At 44.8% G+C, this 21,392-nt stretch overlaps 1 protein-coding gene across 1 annotated transcript; it reads right to left on the bottom strand.

The window, feature by feature from the left end:
• Positions 1–17,715: 17,715 nt before the first annotated feature.
• Positions 17,716–18,541, bottom strand: LOC112968340 (gap junction beta-6 protein). The gene has a single exon (XM_026070494.1). The coding sequence runs from the start codon at positions 18,539–18,541 to the stop codon at positions 17,750–17,752; it is 792 nt and encodes a 263-aa protein (XP_025926279.1). The 3' UTR covers positions 17,716–17,749.
• Positions 18,542–21,392: the final 2,851 nt, after the last annotated feature.

The raw sequence follows: 21,392 nt of genomic DNA, 5'->3' as shown, positions 1-21,392 counted from the left end.
ATATAGCTATAGAGTCAGATTATACTTTGGAAATTTCTTCCAGACTGAGCTAAACTTATGTTACACCTGACATTTTGCACCAACATTAGCAATAAAAGCACCTTCCCAGTTCAACTCAGCATGTATAACCGGTTTGTCTCCATATGAATTTTTCAAACACTCATTTTAGTCATAGTAATGTTAAAAATATCATACTTTGTTAGCCTTTGAGCAAGCTGTTTTATCTCCTTTGATTCCATTGTACACACTGAGTATTTGAAATATGTGCCACCCATTATTTCCATGTTCATTTTAATTGCCATCCCAGCCCTTAAAAAATTGGCCTTTGCATTTTATAGGTTTTTATAGAATGGTCTCTGGAGTATCGTTACCAAAGTTTGGTGAATACAAACACATGGTCATAGGAGCTTTAATCTGGAAAGACATTTTCAAGGCACATTTTATTTACAAAGGACATTTTTTTATTATTTCACATAAATACTTTGTTTGCTGCTTCATCATCTTTCAGCTTTTTTAATGGGTTGCCACTTGGTAAAGTTACCACTGTGGTTAAATGCTGTAGGAGGAAGATCAGAGGATTTGAGGCTTGCTCAAGTGTGATAATAGCACTCAGTGTGCTTTTTACACGAAATTTAATGTAAGAGCTGCAAAGATGCTGGTTTATATTGATGTTGCTGCACATCACTCGCACTGGTCAGGCCACAGACACCAGTCCTGTAATCCTTACAGTCTGCAAAAGTGTGGCTCATGAAGATACACCATAGACCTGAGCTCCAACGGATAGCAGAGGGTTTATAAAGGAGTGTTGTGATTTTCTTTGCTTCTGAGGAACGTGCTCTCCACTGTCCCTCAGGAAGGCTCTTCCACAGAAGGAGAGCAGTTGTGGGGTATGGCCAGAGCTAGGGGCAGGCCTTGCTTTTGCTTGATCCCTGTCCCTCGTCCAGCACATTACGTATCAGTGAATGCCCCATTGGTGTTCAAGCAAAGTTTTATCAGATTTGCTAGGAGCACTTGACCCTTCGATGCTTATCTGAGGAGGGCCTTTGTCCTTCCGCATCTCTTGGAGCACACAGAGCATTGCTGAAGCCCACAGTAGTTTACTTATGCAGAGATAAGAGTAGGAAGAATCCAGTTGGTGGCAAACACTGGAGATGAGGGAGAGAAATTGCTAAAGGCAGTATTGATGGAGCAGCCCTAAAGGGCATAGTAAGAGGGGCAGGCAGTGCCAGTGAAGCCTGAGGAAAGGCTGGATGTCAGCAGTGGGAGAAGGACTGAGTCTGTGTACCTCGCAGAAGAAAGGGAAGACACAGAGGAGAGTTTAGGAGTTAAAATCTTTGCTTTAAGTCCTTGGACTCAGTGACAAGAGCTCAAGGGGAATGGAGCAGGGGGAATAGGCAGCAGCCGGGTGTGATGGATGACTCCTCCATGGGAAGTGGGCAGGATTCTGCATCATTTTAATTCAATCTGAATAAAATATATTCCCTTGTTCCTTTTGTCAATATTCAAATCACTGAATACATGACTAATCCAGCAGAGTTTGCTGAGGGCTCAAGTACAGGTTCTGAATCAGATTAAAAACAAGAACAGTGTGATTCAGTAATAACCTGGTTGCACCTGTGTATGCATCATATTAACCAAGTCATTTCTTGAACACAAATATACAATGGAAAACACTTCCTCCTGTTAAACTAACCAGAGACAAAGGAGTTGAACTGGGTTTGGGAAGGAAGAGTCATGAGGAACTGAGGGGATGAATATAAAATCCCATGCTGTCAAAAAAAAAAAAAAAAGAGGGGGGCTATTATGAAGGCAGAAGCCTCATTCAAGCCCACACCAACAGGTTCCACCAACAGGTCTGTGTTGTATTGCAGCTGTGGCCTGGAGATCACAGGTATGTGCAGCTGGCTGAGTCAGCTGCAACCTCAGGGCTCTTTGGGTAGCATCCCTGTGTCCCATGCTACTCCCTGGAGTAATGCCTCCTGGGACATGTTTGTGAAGCTATATGGGATCCATATGGACAGCATCCAGGGAAATAAAGATAAGTCAAATTCTCAAATTCCCACTGTTTCTTTTTCATTCCCCTTTTTTCTGCATTCCTCAATTTCAGACTTTTTTTTCTTGTAATTCTATGAATCATGAAACTGCCTGCCACCATTTGCCATTCAAGAGCGACGGCTCCATCATCACTCATGGATGAAGATAATATAGCACTCATCAAAGTCATTACGTGCATATTTTGGGGAACCCTAAAAATCTGCTGACTTTCAGCTGTCATCTGTACTCCGTGGAGCAGATTCAAAATGAGCACTCTGTGATGGGGTCACACAGTGATGCTGATGAGGGACATTCTGCAGTGCTTGCCAAGCTCTTGGCCACAGAAGTGCACAGAGCTGTGTGCAAAGCAGGCACTGGTCCCCCTGTATGCAGACAACATCAGGAGAGCTACTGTGATGACAGAAAACCAACAGGCAGCTGCATGCTCAAGCTTGACTGCTGTTAGTCAATGGACAACAATTTGGAGCTGGAAAGTCAACAGAAATTGTGCAAGAGGGACTCTGCAGTGTACAGGAAATAATAAATGAAGCCAAAACAGTAGGCTTGACCAAGGGCCACTGAATAGGTAATAAATAGGGTATATTCCCCAGATTATACACATCTTGGGAAGGTCAATGGAAACCTTCCATATAGAGTAAAAGAGGTTGCACCAAGAAAGTACAAGCCTGGTGCACATCAAACAATACAAAATATGTGAGGTAGTAGCATCTGCCCAGATCCACACCTTCTCATTGGGAGCAGTAATTTTTGGGTGACAGCTATGGTTCATCAATACCTATGCTGGGCACCAAACAACATCAAGGAAGGATTCAAATACCATCTACTCATGGTTATTCCACAAACTTGAAAAGATACTGGTGATGACCTATACATTACCTCACACCTGGGAAGTCTATTGGGAAATGTTGCCAGCAGGGTGGGGAGTGAAGTCAGCTTTGCTGGAAGGATTCTGCTGATCTGAAACAACCGGACACAAAAACAAGTAGCAAAATACATGAAAAAGCTACTGAGCGGAGGGCGGCTTGGAGACTTTGTCAGAGTAAGACAGATCATGCTTTGCTGGGGTTTGGGACAAGTGGGGCTGGACTACAGCATGTTATTGCTCCTTGGAAAGAGCTCTTCTGAGTTCTATGGCACATAYAGATCCTGGACTTACATCACAATTCTCAGATAGTGCTGTTGATATGTAAAAGCTGATAAATAAATGCAAAAGCAAAACCAGAGGAAATATTAGATATATTGCTAGCATGAGTAAAAGACCCCGGAAGCACTTTTAATGAAAAGTTAATTCTTCTGCAGTTGAGTGAAATGTTTGTGGGCCAGTAAGTGTGATCTATTCCATTTCCATTTTTTTTTCTGGTTGTGCTAGGTTCTTTTACTGCATTTCTGCAAGTGATGAATGAATGTTCAGTATAAATAGATGGACTTTTAATATTCAAGGGCTAGAATAATGATCAATGCTCATGATTTATGACCTGCATTCTGATAAATTTGGTCTACAATAGGAGATAACAGTCAGGGAGTGAACTAGCAGTTCATGGAAAGAGTCAGTAATTTATGATGGTATAAATCATTGTAAACAGCGAAGGGAAGTGTGAAGTGGGTTCTGTTCTGTATTCATCAAAGTTTCATAGCCCTTGCCTGTAACGGGTTGGAAAGGGATAAGGAAGTTGGCTCTTCCCCGGCTTTGTGCAATAAATCATGGAGAACGCTTTGAACATCACTTTGAACTGTCTGTGGGGTACAACAGTTGCTGGTGAAGAAGTCCCTGAATGCTCTTCTCTGTAGTAGTCTGAAATGTCTGTGTTTGCTATTTTAGGCTCTTCCTGACATCTTTATGCACTTCACTGTGCACTTCCCAGTCCTTCTGACTTTCTAATAGCTCTTCTTCCCTGCCTGAAGGACAGTGTCTTTTCAGCCTGTCGCTTTTCCCAATCTTTTCATCAGCAGCTGCCACAGACTGGCGAAACTGAGAACTCTTCTGCATTTCTTTTTCTTGAGGATCAACGAGTCCCTGGTGGGCAGAATACCCCAGAGAGAAGAAAGGCTGTTCCCTGGGCCTGGCAGYGGAAGGTGACTTCCAAGCTCTTTGGGGAGACAGTTATATTGGCTGATTTGAAAAGAAATGATAAACTGCAAGCCCCTAGGATCTTCCCTGAAAGACCTCTGTAATATGATGCAGAAAGTATCTTCAGGATTTCTGTGTAACTGCAGGTGCGTATGACCTGCACAGAACCAGGGAAAGGAGCTCAGGAGGTTACTTAGTCCATATTTAGACTGAAACAGCTGGACTTGGACTAAGCTAAAGGAACCAGGTCATTCAGGAATGGAGCAATAATTACTGCTAAATTCATTTAAAGAGAGTGTCCCTGATTTCTGGCTCCAAAAGGTGATGGAGTCCCAGGGAAGGTAAATGTTCCAGTCACCTACATCACTCTAGCTTGTTTATGGTCACGCTTCTTTTTGCAGAAGTCCCGGCATAGTTCATTGCAGAAGTCTGTGAGAAGGGATCTTGTAAACACAGGCGAAGCAGAGCCATAGCCACCATGCCAAGAAATGACAGGGAAAGAGCCACACAGCATCTCTTAAAAAATGCCATTGAGATTGTTCCTAAGCAATGTCTGCATTCAGGCTTACAACATACTCCAGGTCGAGAAAAGAAATATCCCTTTCAGCCAACACACTGCAAGAGAAAGAAGAAAAGAACGTCCTTGGGTGAGGAATGCTCCTGCCTCTGCTCTCCACTTCATTCGAATACATCATAAAGTGATTTGCTTCAGGCTGGGAAAGGTGGACGTCCAAGAAGAGCACTGTCTTTTGTAATGTTTGCACTGCCCATGTACTCTGAGTACTTACTGGTAAAAGTCAAGGGCTCCAACTAAGCAGGTACTTGGTGACTTGTTAGGGGCATTTTCATGGGTCAGTAAATCATTTCTTTTGTTAAGAAATATGTTTCTGACAGGATGAGACTTTGAAATCTGTCTCAGTGACAAAATGCTCTTGATGCTAAGTGTTTCCTGTATAAACTTATTTTCTTATGAGTAAATGGTGGCAGAATACACTGACTATGCAAAAAAACCCTATGTCTTTGTTATCTGACCACATAAAAGGGCAACATTTTCAAAGAGAGGCTGGAGTGGACTTTGGACACCCTCAAGGGAAAACACCAAAAACCACACACTTCAAATGAATGCAGTGTTGTGTTGGCTGGAACTTCCTCACCAGCCCCCTCTTGGCTCAGCCCATAGTAACTCCTGCTGGTGGCTCGGTCTTTCCATGAGTCCTGCATCCTACTGTGCCCTTTCTCCCCCGTGCGCAGTTACGCACACTCCAGGGTGTCACACAAGTTGTCCACAGCTGCAGAGATGGAGATCACAGCTGTGCTAGGATGCCCTAAGGATAGCCCCAGGGTAACTCCCAGCCCTTTGTAGACCTGCTTTCATCCCAAGCTGCTCTGATCCAAGCAGCAGCCCTGGGCTCACAGTCCTTCTGCTGCATACACAGCCACTTCTCTCTTCTCCCCACCTGGCTGCACAGCCCCTTCCCAGTACGGCACTGTCTAGGCTGTCTTTCCTGGTCAAGGCAGGCATGGAAAATTGGGTGGTGCCTGTCTTGGCACATGGCTATGCCTGCTTTTTCACAAAGGTAAATAGCAGGAAAAGGTCATTTCTCAAGAATGCTGGGCTTTCAGGGAAGATGGAGAGGAAGGGAAGGGGGGGGAGGGGAAGAGAGGCAAGCTTAGGTCCCTGTGACCCACAGGCTGGGGAGTTCAAAACCATAATGAGACCTGGCACTGCCATGAGTTGTTCACTGTGGGATGTGCCTCTTAGCACTCACACAGGCAACACAGCAGCCTTATTGGCATTTGGTAGATACAGGCTGGCTGATGGCTKGAGTTGTACAAGGAGCTTTATTTGGATAAAAGAAAAATGGGATTAAAGCAACTTTACATCAACTCTGTACATGTCAAGCTTGAGGAAACAAATGTAGTATAAGTCAGGTCTAAGCAGTGCAGTGTGTTTTATTGCTATGTATTTTATTGTTATGGGCACAGTGTCAGACAAGGGTGCTTGTAATTTGATTGCGATAGCTTCTATTATTTCAAAAGAGATAGAATCTAATGGGAATTATTCTGACGGACAACATTTGCATGAGGCTACAAGGAAATTCCAGGCAAGACTAGAATGGGTAGAGTTCCCAGTTCCCAAAAGGGATTACAATTGCTGATGAAACACTTTATTTCCAAACTGCAGCCCTCAGTCTCAGATGAAGTCATTCTTCCTTGTGTCAAGACATGTTGCATGGTAGTATAGCCTATTGTACCTCCTGGGAACAGGAATTTTGCATGCAAATCAGCACAATACACATGGACATACACAACTTCAGGGACATGCTGTTGGCAGCAAACAGGACTGTTCATGCCCTTTCAGCTGTGCACAATCTGACTCAATTAAGCTGGCCTGCTTAATTGCATCTACAGTTCTTCTATTCTGTGGCACCCAGCACACTTCCAGCACCATCCACAAGTATAATGGTACTGCCAGCTGATGTGAAAACCCCACAATTTAATTAATTAATTTTGCTTTTGCTCATTTGATATGTGCTGTGACAGACTTGGGGCCAGTCTGGCTTCAGGAATAAAAGAACCTGTGTACTCCTTGAAGTTCAGGAGGGTGAAGGAAGATGTGGGGGAAGTTGTCTAAATGCTCTCCAATTAGCCCTAGAAGCTACAGGCCGGATTTTTAAAATCCATCACCTTCTGGTAAGCATTACATGTCTATACAACACCCAGGGATATCTAGGGACAGCTTGAAAGCCATGCCACTGGGTGGTTGTACTCTCACCTCTCTCTCTTGAGGTTAGACCACTGCACTCCCTTTGGACGCAGAGCCCAGAAGCTGCTCCTTCAACGTGGAAGAGACTCCTACAGCTTTTTCTATCAAAAGCTGAGCAGGTTTCTTTCTTCCAAGAGCAACTGCTGGTGCTGATGATCTAATGTAAAATGCATAAACAACCCTGGGAGCAAGATCCAGTATCTAGGACCCTCTTTTTTTTCACATCTGCCTCATTTATAGAATAGCTTTAGGCTATGTCTCCATTACAGTACAGTACAGTACCTTACACTGTATTACAGTATACAACATTACATTACAAAACATATAGACATAGGCTAAGGGTACATACATTAGCAAGTAGTGCAGCCCAACAAGAGCAGATCTGTAGAAACAGCTGGTGCTGAGGACCCAGTGGTGCCACTGCATGCACGTCTTGAGGGTTTGTTTTGGGTAGTCCCTGCGGACTAACTGCCCGTGGCAGCTGGAGAGTATGAGCTGTGCTCCCGGACTGTGTTTTCTGGTTTAGCTCCATCCAAAAGGGACCCAGGCYGGCTCCACAGAGTGAACCAAAACACAGGAGTGGAGATGATCAGGAAATCACTTCAACGGGGTATTCCTGACCCTTTTAAAATGCTAATGTAGAAACACACCTAGCTTGAAGGGTGCTTAGGTTTGGAAATGTTCTTTTAATGCTTTGATTGATCTGAGAGGTCTCAAACCTTCGTCTCCTTCTCCCTGCACAGTGCCATAACCACCAAGCTGTAGGTTAGCTTAGGCCAAAGGTGCTCTCCACCTCTGCTGCAGAATTTATTCAGCTGGGCAGAGAGGAACACAAAAACTGGAGGGACAAAATGACAGGGGTAGGGAACAAGATCACTTACGGGAGAAATTTTCCTAGAGACAAGAGAACTTGTCTGGGACAGGGGAGGAGGCTCTGGATTCGGACTCCTGGGATTGTTTATGCATTTTACATTACACACTGCTCGGAATAAAAGGCAGTAAACAGGACTCAGAAGCAGAACTGGCCTTTCCTGGTTGCTAATCCCAACCGCCAGACTAGAGTTGGGACCTCTTGTGCTCTCAGAGTCCCACAGCTCTCATTTCTTTCTGCGCAGTAGCTCACAGGAGTGATGAGTGTCTCTTTTCCCTTCCCTTCCTCCATCCCTCATCTTGAGAAGGGAAGATGTGAGACTGAACCCAGCAATCTAATGGGAACACAAGTCTGGGTCTCCTGCTTTTGGGCGAGTGCTGCACCAAAAGGGATAGAGAACTCCCCAGCCAGCTCCCCTTAGAAAGAAGGCATCTTGTGACGTGTCAGATCCTGCCCAAGCACACACAGGCATGTTCAGTTACCTCTGTCCTTCAGGGGACAGAGGTAGTTGCTTGTTTGTTTTGTGGTGCATAAAGGACAAAGCCGCTTTGGCTGTGGGGCACCCTGAGCGTGCCCCGCAGCAGCRCCCTGGCACCCACAGCAGAAAACTCTCCCTCCAAACGCAGAGGTGCCTCCCTCAAGTGTGTGCTAAGGAAGCACATTTTGTGTGTCCACACAAGTGAAAAATTGTCTTCCTGAGCAGGATTTGTTTTCGGGAGTTTTAACAGAGCAAATTTAAGAACTTCCTCCCAAAAAAAACAAAGGTTGATGCCCAAAATAATACCTATTTAGGCTTCTGCTGCCAGTATCCCTGAGTTTGGCTAGTGTTAAGGGTTTATCCAAAGTTCAAATTGGTTTAGCAGCACTGATGGCTTACCAAATTAAGTTAAAATAATGTGTACAAGGTTTAGACTAACTGAAGCATATCTACCACAGGAATTCTGCAGGAATTTATCTAGATAAATATTAAATTGATTTAATTAATCTGAACAGCCTTTCTGCTATAGAGAAAGCCTAAATGAAAACAGAATTTAGCCCTTATCTTTCAAACAAGTCATACCAGACAAATATACCTCAGGCGAATTTGATCCTGCTTCAGATTTGCAGGCTTCTGTGATCTCTTGAAGTCCCTCTGGCCTCTCATTTCTATGACATCTACCTTTTGTTTGGTTTGTGTGTTTGGAAAAAATTAGCAATTCTTCCTATCAGATCTATTAGAAAAAGATGCATTTGCTGCTGGTTTTTAATAGCATTTAGTAGGTGGGTTTTTTTCAGTGATCAATTTTTCAATGGTTAATTGGATAATGCCTTCCAGCTCTGTGGTAAGGGATGCTGTATAAAATCAAAATTGTTAAAAGAAGCAACAGTGAAGGTTAGCTTGCTGAGAAGTAAATTAAACTGGTGAATCATGTGTGAACTCGGTGATGTTGCAAGAGCATCTGGGGAAGGCTGCGAGGCTGTATCATCCCCTGGTTAAATTCTGTTTAACAGGTGGCCTCCAGGGCAGGCTGCACCTCTTAAAAGGCAGCTGCAGCTCTGAAATGCTTCCTTGCTTTCACAAGCAGCTGATATGATTTCCCTGACTGCCAAAATCTTTGACTGCCAACCAAGGTTTTCCTATACAGTGATAAAGGGGTTGGATAGGTTTGGGACTAGATCCAAAAGACTATTTAGGTACTGAGCCAGATTTAAATAAATTTCAGACACCTACGTTGAGAAGTGCAATAAAGTAAAACCCCACTCAGCTGCCACCCAACCCTCCAGGCACTTAAATTCACCAGGTGCCTTCTAGGGTGATCTGTGAGCTCCTAAGGCACCCACAGCTCTTCTCATCCTTGCTGTAAAGTCGCTCGAGCCTGCTGGTGTCCATGCCTGGTGCCCAGCGAAGCCTCTGTGCGACACAGAGCAGCACCCAAATCTTCTGCCAGGCCCAACCCGGCCCCTTGCAAAAGTGGGATTGCAGCTGTGAGTTTTAAAGCACAGGTCACCCACCCCGGAGTGACTTAATGCTCTCCCACGAGTGGGAGATGAACACAGCAGCAGATAAACACAAATATAATCTTGGGAGCGGACTGTGAAGAAGGAAACATGAATTACATGGTATTCCCCTTGGATCCCTGATTCCTCAGCCCATGGGAAATACAGTACAGTCAGTGCAGGTTCAGTGTCAGGGTTACCAGTTTCATAGCCTTTGATGTCTGACAGAGTTATTATTTTAAATATCTTTTTTTTTTTTTACAGTGACCAAGAAATACAAAAGTATCTCTGATTTATCTCCCCACCGCTCCTCTGTGTGGGTACACCTTTCCGGTCCCTGCAAGAAGGCAGGCTTACAGCTGAGATGAAAATCCTTGTGTCCCTGATTCCCCCACGGTTATCTTAACCTGTCCCCCTGTGCCAGAGTGGTTGGGTGACATAATTATCAATTTCATTATTAATTTTCTTCTTTATATGACTTAATATATTTTTTTTCCTCTCTCACCATTGGGCACAGAGCAGAGCTAACTGAACCGTCAGCCTGGCCAGCTCTCACTCCCGAATCATCTCAGTTCACTAGAAACCAGGGAGTTGGATGAGGAGTTCAAATTTTTCCTTGAAGTGCATTTTATCTTCCATTTATCACCTGCCATTGTGTTGCTGCTGGGATGATCTTGCTCCCAGCTGCCTTAATTCTTTCTGGTCTTGCCTAATTCACTCCGTCATCTGCTGATTTTGCCTTCTATCAGCCTCTTCTGTTGCAGATATCCTCTTAAACATAAATAAGTATCAGGAAGCCCAAAATAAAACTGAATCTCCAATCCAGTGTTTAAAATATTTACTGGGAAATCTAGTTTTTGSTGCATTGATTCTGTGTTGATAAATAATATTTATTGTGTATGTACGCACACATGCATATGCATTATGCATATGCACATATAAAAATTGGTTTATATATACAAAGCTTCAACAGAAAGGCTTGTGAACCTCTTCACCACAGGACATCCTTGCTTCCTTGCATTACAAGCAATCTCCCAAGAAGAGGGATACGGGGTTTATGTTTCCTCAGGCCCAAAAGAAGCCTGAGGAGAGGGGAAACGATGTCCTCTATAAACACCCTGCTGGCAGCCCTGGCTGGGGCAGTGCTGGCTCATGACTGAAGTAAGGCTGAGCACGTGGGCTCGTGACACCCGTGCGCGAGGCAGCTCCCTCTGGGTAGTTCGCACCGTACCTCCAGCAGGGTTGGAGCCACACTGAGACCCAGCTGGGCTGCTGCAGCATGTGGAGACAGCATGCTCCTGCTCCCTCCTCAAGTCTTATCTGCACTGGGAAACTTTAAAGGTTAATTAATAGTTAAATTTTGACTAGATAAGAAAATGGAAACTGAGTAACTGGGAGAGTGATTTTTTTTTTTTTTCCAGCCAGACTATTTTAGGATCTGCAGGATGCTCTTAAGCTGTTTTTTATTGTCACCATCTGAACAGATATTGCCTGCTTCCCTGGAAGATGTTGCGATTGAACCCAAGTGACCAGCCCAGGATGAAACTCTCTCTCCTGTGTCAGCCAGGTCCTGCTGGACACTGCAAGAGTCTATCCTGGTTTTGCTGTTGTGACCTTCGGCTCCAGGGATGCCTAGGGAATTTTACCTGGGCCAAAGGTTTCACTAGCTGCTTTTCTTTCCAAGCCTTCTCGCACATCATAAAGCAGCGTCCAAGAACAGAGGTCCAATTCTTTCTTGAGGTTGTTGTCTTGCTTTGTATAATACTGCCATTATTGTTGTTGCTGATTAGTAACTCTCTGAACTTCCCAGGTGTCCCCTAGACAGTGCTGAGACAGGCCTCTGGCCCGAGAAATGCATCATTTAAAAGATAACACTGGGTGGGGGCAGAGATAAGAGAAATTAAACTAGTCAGGGTTTCTGTATGTTTTAGGTAAGGAAGAAAGGCTGTACTATGCTCCTCTGGGAAGTAGTGAATGTAATTAGATCTGCCCCAGTCTGAATGAAGTATAATAACCTGATTCCCATGGATCAGGAGTCCTCATGGGTTGGGAGCTCAGCTCTTTCCCAGCAAGATATAAAATGCTACTGCTTCACTGATCTGGCTCTTTAAAGCTTCTCTGCATGGACTTGCACACAAGTAAATGGCTACCCAACATCCAAGCCAGTGGAGAAAAAAGGCATTTAAATTTGTTAAAAGCCAAACCATTCTAGCAAGCTTTCCCCCTCTCAGTAATAAACTGTTTTCTGTGGGCACCAGCAGATCAGGAGCTTGAGTAAAAATCACTGGAAACAACTAAAATGGTTTTGAGGGGGTGAATACACGTCGGAGCGGGTGACTCAGTCAGCATTGCACGCAGAGAGCACGCCTGTCTGCACTGGGAGGACACATCCTGGAGGGAGAGCGTGATATATCCAGTTCACAGAAATGCTGCGAGGAACCAATAGCTGCTGTGTGCAATGGGATCAGATGATGCAAAAGGGCTGTGCAGAAAGTGCCTAAATGGTGTTACAGTGTTTTTAAGGAGCTACAACCTTCCTACAGGCCTGGCCCAAGCCCACAGATCAGTGAGGATTTTCTGAGTGACAATGAGGAGCTTTGAATCAAGCCCTGAAACTTCTGCAAACATCCAGAAAAGGCCAAGGTGATTTTCCCAGCATCGAGTGGTGGGGGGAGGCTGTAGCAAAAATTCGGGCAGAGGCGGGCAACCCGACCTCATGGGCAGCTGGTACCTGGGTGGCGACAAGATGTGGTGAGCGGCGTTCCCGTCCATACGCCTCTTGGCACAGATGAAGCAGGGCGCCGACCGGGGCTCTTGCTAGGACTTGACAGCTGAGTCAGACCTCTGCATGAACCTCTCCCTGTCTTCTCGTCCCACAGACCCACCAGCCATCGCTCAGTGCGTCAGACAAAGTGCTGGGCGCTTCTGCTCAGAGAAACCCAGCGGAGCCGCGGGCGCCACGTGGGTGCAGAAGAGAGGCAGCCACGCTCTGCCATGAGCCATGAGGGCGCAGGGAGCAGTAAGCAGGAAACGGGACAAACGTTATTTGACCCCCCCCCCCCGTTCTTTTTGCTGGAGCTGGCCATGTTTTGGCGTCGGTGGGAGCTGAAAAGGAGGCCACCTGAGTTCATGTGCCTCACTTGAGAAATCCAAGCCTGAAAGTACAGGGCTGTGCAGGAGGGCAGGTTTGCATTGCCTCTAGCAGGCAAAAGGCTCCCGTGACAGTAACATTCTCGCTGCAGTCAGTGCGAAGTCCCTCAAGGTGTTTGTTGAGGTGGAGATGGTCTCCAGGCCTACCTGGAGGACAAGTAGTGGCCTGGACAGTGTAGGATCTCAGATCCAGCAGCCTCTCTGGCTCCACGGGCTATACTCTCTGAGAGCAGAGCAGAAATTTGTCCACGATGATTGCGAATCAAGCAACTTAATCAGATACAGTTTACATCAGAAATGAGGATGGAAAACTTTTAAATGAATACCCCTCTGCCTTCCCTTGAGAGACACCGCCACAGGACCAGCAGCTCGCGAGCGTCAGATAGCAAAGACGAGAAATAGAGTAACCATCCTTAGCTCAGGTCCCCGCTGTTCCTTCTGTTGCACATCAAGAAATGCTTTCCAAGCACTAGAAGTCAAGCTGTGAGCGATCATTACTCAGGCACAGGTAATAAGGGTCTCTTCTCCCAGATAGGTTGTAGGGTACCGCATTTGCAGCCCGCTCGCCTTGCAGTGCCACCCTGCCACAGCAGGTGGCAATCGGAGGAGCCAGCGAGGCAGCAAGGGCTGCTCTGTGAGGAGCAGAAAGAAATTTGTTTCAGAAGCACAGCGATAAAGCCTTGTTCGGGCAAGGGAAATAGAGGTAATAGCCCCATTTGGAAACTCATATCATGCAATGGGGAGCAGAGGTCTTCCTCGTGTCGGCCGTGGTAGTGCTTTCCGGCATGATGTCCAGAAGGGGTGGGGAATGGGAAAGGATTCGGTCAATGGGAAAACAAAACCACGGTCACGAGGGACCAGGCTGGGAGGAAGAGAGCAGGATGGGGGAGGGCATGTGGTGGGACTGGCATGAACGGCCAGTTTGTGTGATGGGAGCAGGGCGAAAACAGCAAAGATACTGGCTGTTGTTGAGTCTGGCAGACACTGCTGCTGGGCCTGCGTGTGGTCACGGCCGTGCAGCGCCTCTCCCCTCCTCCAGCCCGTTTGATAAGAAAGCAAGGGGAGGGGGGATTTGCAAGAGACATTTTCCAGAGGCTCTGATTAATCCTTTGGCACCGCAGCCAGCTTGAGCAATCTCTGCCCCAGGCATAACAAAGAGGAACCGCAGGGTGGGGACAAGCGGCTGGGGACGGGCAGGGACAACTGAGCCAGCTGCCACCCCAGAAACTCCTGAACTGCCACTTGGGACGATGGTGGTGCCAGTGGAGCATGAACCGCCTGTCACCATGGGTCAGAGATTCGTGGTGGGACCCTGGACCGGGTGACAGCTGTTGGACACGAGCAGGGCAGGCAGTCATGCCCCCGGGGTGCAGGAGGAAGGGGGCGAGCTGGTGGGCTCGGAGGTGATGAGTGGCCCAGGTCAGCCTTACCCAACCTGTGAAGATATGGGAGGAGGCCTGAAACCAAGAAAACCTGCTCAGCTTTCCTCCACAGCGAGGATTAACTACCACCTTGGCGAATACAGCCACCTTCCCTGCTCGGGCCACAGCTGCCGGAGGGGGACAGGCAGGACCCGCTGCGGTGGGAAGGAGGCCTGGAGAGGGGAGAGCAGACACCTGCTTTTAACAGAAAGGTGCAGTTTCCTCGTGATGCTGCCCCATATACTTCAGCTTAACAGAACAGCAGACAGGGACTGTGAATAAGGCAACAGCGATACTTTTGGGGACTGTTCCTTGGTAGTAGCAGAAGTCAGGGGATGTTTCAGTTAAAGGCAGGTGGCTGTGACGAGGGTTGCAGAGTAGTGTGACAGGAAACATCAACGTCAAACACATCTGTCGCAACCGGTCTTTCTTGCTGAGTCAATAAATTTGCTCTGGCTCTTTGGGTTATCACAATCCTTGGCATAGGTTGGGCAGGGACTGGTATATTTGCTTCTGACCGATCTGGATGCCAATATACTCTAGTAATGGTGCAGTGCGCAGCAAAGGACCAGGCACGCCCCATGTCTTCATTTAAGCTTTGTGGCACCAACTTCAATTCAGGTGACAGCACAGTATGGCTCACACCATTTTCCGCTTATCCAGGCTTAAAATAACAACACACCTGGAACTGGTAGCCTGGAAAAATCTGACTGCTAGAAAACTAAAATGAAAATCACTGTTAGAAAATTTGTAAGCAGGAAATGAAAATGCCATATACAGAGTTATTGTCATATCCTGGTTTGGAGTTTAACGGGCAGGTACTTTGTGACGGATACCAAGAAAATATACCTTTAACCTAGCTGAAGAAAATGAAAATGAGCCTTAAGGTGCCCTGTGGTGCTTTCCAGACTCACTGACATTTAGCATAGGGCTACTTCAATTTGATCACTAAAAGTGACAGGGCACGATCAGGTATAAACATTAACTGATCTCCTTCTATATTCCCTATATGGTATGTAATTCAAAGCAATCCTTGGATGAACGTCCATAGCCAGAGTTGCTCTGTGAAACACAGGTCTGAAACAAAAATGACTCTGCCGTCACCCCGCAGCCAGCGCTGATGCCTGAACTGGGTGCTCAGGGGCTGGGTTTGCTCCTTACCAGGATGGAGGGAGACTTGGCTGGGATGGGGCGGCCAGGTACTGCCAAGGCACTGCCTTCCTGATCGCAAAGGAGCAGCTCTATTGAAGTGACAGGTTTATAACATTTTTGTAGCGATACGTGATCATCATTAATCACTGAAGAGCCTGTACTGCTCAGACAGGGAGTCATGACGAGGGCAGTCTCAACAACACCTGCGAAGGCAGACTCTCAGCATCTCTCCGCTTCTGCCTGTATTTTCAGTTGGCAGAGAGAACGATTCAAGCACACTAATTTGCACGGTCTTGTGTAGAATTTCCCTCAAGCTTGCTGGCAGACAAGCTGGGAAGACTATCAGTAAGTTCCTCTCACAACAGAGAAACCTGCTGCGAGGGCAGGGAAGACAGTGTTTGCCAGGGGAAGAGCAGAGGCAAATGGCAGGCAGCAGTTCAGGCCCTCAGCTGGGGCCCGGGCTAACTCGGGGCATCCTCCCGCTCCCGCTGCCTGTGCCTGCGCCCCATCAGGGGGCTACTGACCACCCCCGAAACAACAAACCCTGAACAATTTACAGCAGGTCCCCATGTACTACTGTGTTGGCACCAATATTAAAAAGCATGATGCAACAGCAGTAAATCTTCAAGCAGGAGATGGCTTATGCACTGAGCTCAGCCTCTGCTCCCGGTGATGGCTGCTCCTTGTTACCTGCACTGGCCCATTCAAAGAGTTGCACCATGATACAAAACCAATGAGCCTAATTCATGCGCACTAGTATAAAAGAGGAACAAGTTCTAAAAATGTCATGAACCCACTGACCTCAGTATAGCAGTCAGAAGACATTCAGAAAAGGGAGAGAAACGCACACAAGTCACTGTACCTAGCTGTTGCACTATACCCACCTCTTGGACCATCAGGAGACTTGCTTTCAACGGCACACCCCTCCCAAAAGCACAGGCCCCTGTGCACACATGAGCTCTAACACCTCCATTAGAGCAGGGGCAACAGAATTGGGGCATCACAGTCCTGGCTGGGAATGAGAGGTTACAGACAGGTGCTTAGGGCAAGCTAAAAGGGCAGTGTATGAGTTATGTGCATTTTGGATAATAAAGTCCCTGTGTGAAGACAAACTTTTATAAGCAGAAGCGCTTTTTATTTGAACAGTTACTTGTCACTAACAAAATTCTTACAGCATTCACATATAAACTTTCACTCTTCACTTCACAAAGGTTAGTGTTGGCCTTTTATTGAGAAGACTTGCCCCATTTCCAAATTTTTAAGTCATTTTTGCACATCCTTCAAACCAAATAGCTCCTAGTTTCAAACCACAACACCATCATCAGTCTACCACAAAAAAAGGAGAAAACAACAAACAAATCAAAACCAAAAAGGCTCCATGATGTGATACAGTATAAAGAAACAAATACAGTTAATACATTAAAGAAGTGAACACATGCTAAATGGACTATCTACATAAAATTACCTATGTTCTTATAAGACTGGCAGTATGCAAGTAAAAGAATTAGTAAGATTATTTATACCAGGTCTGCTAGATATTTAAAAGCTGATCTACCTTGGCTGTATCTATATTGTCATGCTGGTTTTAAGGCTTGAGTTTGCCCTCAGGACCCAGCTACCCCAATCATCCACACGTGGCCAGCTCTCACAGGACTCCCTCCATGGCAGGCAGTGTATATGCATGTGACTCAAGCTACCTGTCCAAACTCAAGCAGTGCTTCCAAAGCTGTATAGATGTAGCCTACTGCTACCTCCTCTCTATTAATACAGTACTATTGGTACATCTGCATACACCTGGTTGAAAACAAGACACACTCAATTGTTTACTATAACACCTTACGTAACATGGAATCTTATGTTTTACAAAAATATTTTAATTGTCAGTTCACAAGTAAAAACTATCACTATTACAAAAAAATCTTGTAATACTAGATTATCTAGCTTGGAAAGAATTTTGTTCTTACTGCTGTTGCATGTACAGTTTTTCAGGAACTGTGTCAGCATGAAGGTATTAGTGGGTTTCCCACTTGGCATAGTCAACTTGCAAGGATATTAATAGAAAAATATACTTCCCTATTTCATCCTTAGGTAATTTTCACATGTTTAGGCTGCCCTGACTTTTTTCAAACAGGTGTGTAAATTGCACCTGAAATTTTGTATTAAAGTCTCACCCAACTTAAACTATTTAATATCCCAGATTTTATTTGCAGCCTTTACAGAGAAGAAAAAAAAAAAAGGGGGGGGGGGAATTCACTCCAAAAAGAGCAAATACCAACATTCACATCACCTTAGCTACTTGAAAATCCTGTGACTGTGTTCTGACAGCTATCAGATATTAACTCATTCATTTCATTTTGTTTGGTTTCTTCTTTATTCTCATGGTTGGGGTGATGTTTTGGATTTCCAGCCCTTCTAGACCTTTTGAGGATGAATTTTGCCAACAAGTAACATAATTCAGCCACATTTAACAGAATGCAAATACTGGACACAGCAATCATGAAAATAGTAAACACTGTCTTTTCAGTAGGTCGAGAAACAAAGCAGTCTACTGTGTTGGGGCAGGGCCAAGCACTACATTTCATTAAGCGAGGCATTCGGAACCCATCGTACATGAAGTAAAACGCATACATGAAGACCGCTTCAAAGACCAGTCTGAAGAAGATGCTGCTGGTGTATGTCCACCACAAGGAGCCCTCAATACGAAACTTTTGTGTTCTGATTTCTTCAATGTCTTTATATTCGCATTTCTGATCTCCCTTTCTGAACTGCCTTTTCTTCTCATGCCTTCTGTAAGCCACGTGCATGGCCACCAGCAGTGCAGGTGTAGAAACAAAGATCAGCTGCAGGGCCCAGAGTCTGATGTGAGAGATGGGGAAAAAATGATCATAGCAAACATTTTTGCACCCAGGTTGCAGAGTGTTGCAGATGAAATCATCTTGTTCATCTCCCCAGACTCTCTCTGCAGCCACTACAAGGATCATGATACGGAAGATGAACAGGACTGTGAGCCATATCTTCCCAATACTGGTGGAGTGTTTATTTACACCTCCTAAGATGGTTTGCAGAGCTCCCCAATCCATTGTCTTGTTTTAATTGTCTGACCTAAGACAAGACAAATGAACAAAATAAAGATTAAATCAACATAGGAAAAAAATACCAAATGTGGCATAAAATAAAGGCAATATTGTATGATTGCATCATATTTGTTGACTGTGGTAACAGGTTGCTGGTATAGTGTGGTCTTGTATATAAGCAGTCATAAAGTGACAATTAGTAATCTAATCACATATCAGCAGAAAAATGATTACACTTAAGTGCAGATAAAAAAAATAATGCGACTTTAGGTCTATTTGGCCAACTGAAAACAGCCACATCAACGAGGAAAAAAATCAGACAGGGAAAATCGACAAAGACAGCCTCAAGTGAAAAGCTACTAGTTCTGGAAGTTTGATAACAGTAACAAAAGGATACCAGAAGACATCAGCAGTTAAAAGTAAGGTACATTATAACCAGAGTGAGATGTGGTTATTCAGAGCCTCCAGAATTCTCAAGAAAAAATGCAGATGGTGGGATCAGAGCTCCAGCAGAAAGTTACAGAAAACTTAAGAGAAGCTGAAAATTTGTATGCTCTTTTAAAGTAACTCTATTTGGAAAAAACAAAAAACAAAGTATTAGACAGCTAAAATTCCTATATAACTTTGGTCAAGTATGCCATTCCTTAATTCTACACTGTGCACAACATTGTCACGAGTATGTTTGTGCAGTAAAGGTGGACACTAAGAAACAGTTGCTGAAGTTCTGTGGGTTACAAGGGCAGGCCTGGATAACCCGCATTTGAGAATTTTAGTGATATGACCGCAGAGCTCTCTGGACTGTTAGCTGAAATGAATCTCACCGTATTTTGAGGCAAAGATGAGACCCTAGGTCACGATCTATCTCATCTTGAGGCAGCTGTTTAAAGTCTGTTCAATGAGTTTCATCCCCAAATTCCCTTTTCTCTCCACCAGCTACAAAGAGCCTGGGGTAACCAGAAGCCAGCACCTTTGTTGTAGATGCCTAGCCAGATGATTCACCCTCATAACAGGCTTCATTACTCCTCGAAGAGGGGAGAAGCCTTGGAGGCCAGGATAAAGCTAAAGTCAATATTTGAAAAGTTCAGAGAGGCCAACAGTATCTCTGATCTATCTCACAGACTCTTCAACAGAAGCATAGTTTCCAGCAGGTGAACTTCTAAGTATTAGGACTGTAACGAGTGAAAGTATTTCACCTTTGCATGTCCCTCATACCTCCCCAGGCCCACTGCAATTGTGGAAGCCAAGCAATCAGCTTAGTCACGAGAGACATTTGCAGAAAGCATTAAGAGGCGTTTTCCCCTTCAGATGGATTTACAGAAAGTTACTCTGCAAATTACTTTATTCAGATTGAAGGAAACAGACACTTCTTGTGACAGTCAGGCATCGTCCTCTGGCAGTGTTCACATAGCTCTTGGTTCTGAAATTCCCTCCTAAAGGGTTTTATTTCTCTGCATTATGAATTTTGTTCTCTCAGGAACTATCTTTGGTGCCCTGTGCTGTAAAGGCTAAACAGTAAACAACATTCCCGTTGCAATGTTTACAGAGGACGGAACAGTAGCCACTGGCTCAAAGGCCATCGTATCTATCATGTGATGTAATTTTAAGATTTTCCTAACTTAGCTGGGTCAAAATATATGAGACAAAAAAGGAAGATCAGTTTCTTTGCAGCTATCTTCAGCATCAACATTCCCATTCTGAGCAATGTCAAGAAACTTTCTGCTTTACAACAGAATCATGTATAATCAGTAAGTCACATGCAACAATTTAAAGCATCAGTCAAAGTACATGATTGCTCAGGGAAAGCGAGGAAACTGAATGGTGACAGAAATAAAAGGTTATTTTTTTCTTGAGTTACTGGARTGTCAGTGTAATCTCCCTTCATTGATCCATAAACCATGTTTTCCTCAGGTAGTGCTGGCTGACTAAATGGAGTTATTTCAGGAGGTGAAGGCCAGTGAGAAAAAACAAGCTTTTCTCCAGACTGAAGAACCTTCTCCTGAGTCTCCTTCAGGATGCAGAATTTCTCTACACTCTTACCTCAGCATCTTGCAGAAAGCAGTCCTGGAAGCAGAGTTACCTTTCTATCCTGCTAAGTAATTTTTCCAGGAACAAAGTACATCTTTCATTAGCATACAGATAGAAAATAAAGTCTCTATAGGTTAACAAACCTATGAGGGAACAGGAAAGGCCCTGAATCCAGCAGAGATCCTTACACAAGGAGGAGTTAGACTTCCAAATATTTAGTTCCACTCCACTGTTTTATCTTTGCCATCTGTTTTTTAAGCAAACCAGCCTTACTAGCAGGATTTGCTTTGGAGATCATCATATTTGTCAGCTTCTAACAGCAAACTTGCAGCTGGTTCTCCGTTTATGTTTTGTTCATGTTCTGTTACTTACACATACCCCTCGCAATTCAGGTATCTAAACTGACACTAAGTATCATGTTTAGTTGTGCATAAGTATTTCTAGTCATAAAACCTGTAGAAAGACAGGCACCATATAAACTGTTGCATTACACACACATCATTCACCCATCTGTATATTCTACCAGACTTCTCGCATTTCCCAAATTTATTTCCTTGCATTTCTTCTCTTAGCTATTGATCCTGCCTCTTCTTCCTGTCTGGAAGCCACCTCCTTACACGGATTCCACTTTTCAGTCTTTCATATTGTATCCTCTCCTCTCACAGATCCTTTCTTGTGTTTCACCCTCTTCATCTGTACACCAATGCTTCTGCCTTTCTATTGCTACAGCTTCCCAAGGATGTGCCTCCACATGCAATTACTCCTTCTTATCTCTCTGTGCAGAAGGAGATTCCAAAAATAAGAGTGCCTCAGGGTATAGTTAAAAGATACC

The sequence above is a fragment of the Apteryx rowi genome, unplaced genomic scaffold (genome assembly GCF_003343035.1).
Source record: "Apteryx rowi isolate R43461 unplaced genomic scaffold, aptRow1 scaffold_311, whole genome shotgun sequence".
Taxonomy (NCBI): Eukaryota; Metazoa; Chordata; class Aves; order Apterygiformes; family Apterygidae; genus Apteryx; species Apteryx rowi.
This window is presented reverse-complemented; position numbering and strand designations above follow the sequence as displayed.

Excerpts from the sequence above, each read along its gene's own strand:
- LOC112968340 (XM_026070494.1), bottom strand. The coding sequence starts at position 18,541 with ATGGATTGGGGAGCTCTGCAAACCATCTTAGGAGGTGTAAATAAACAC.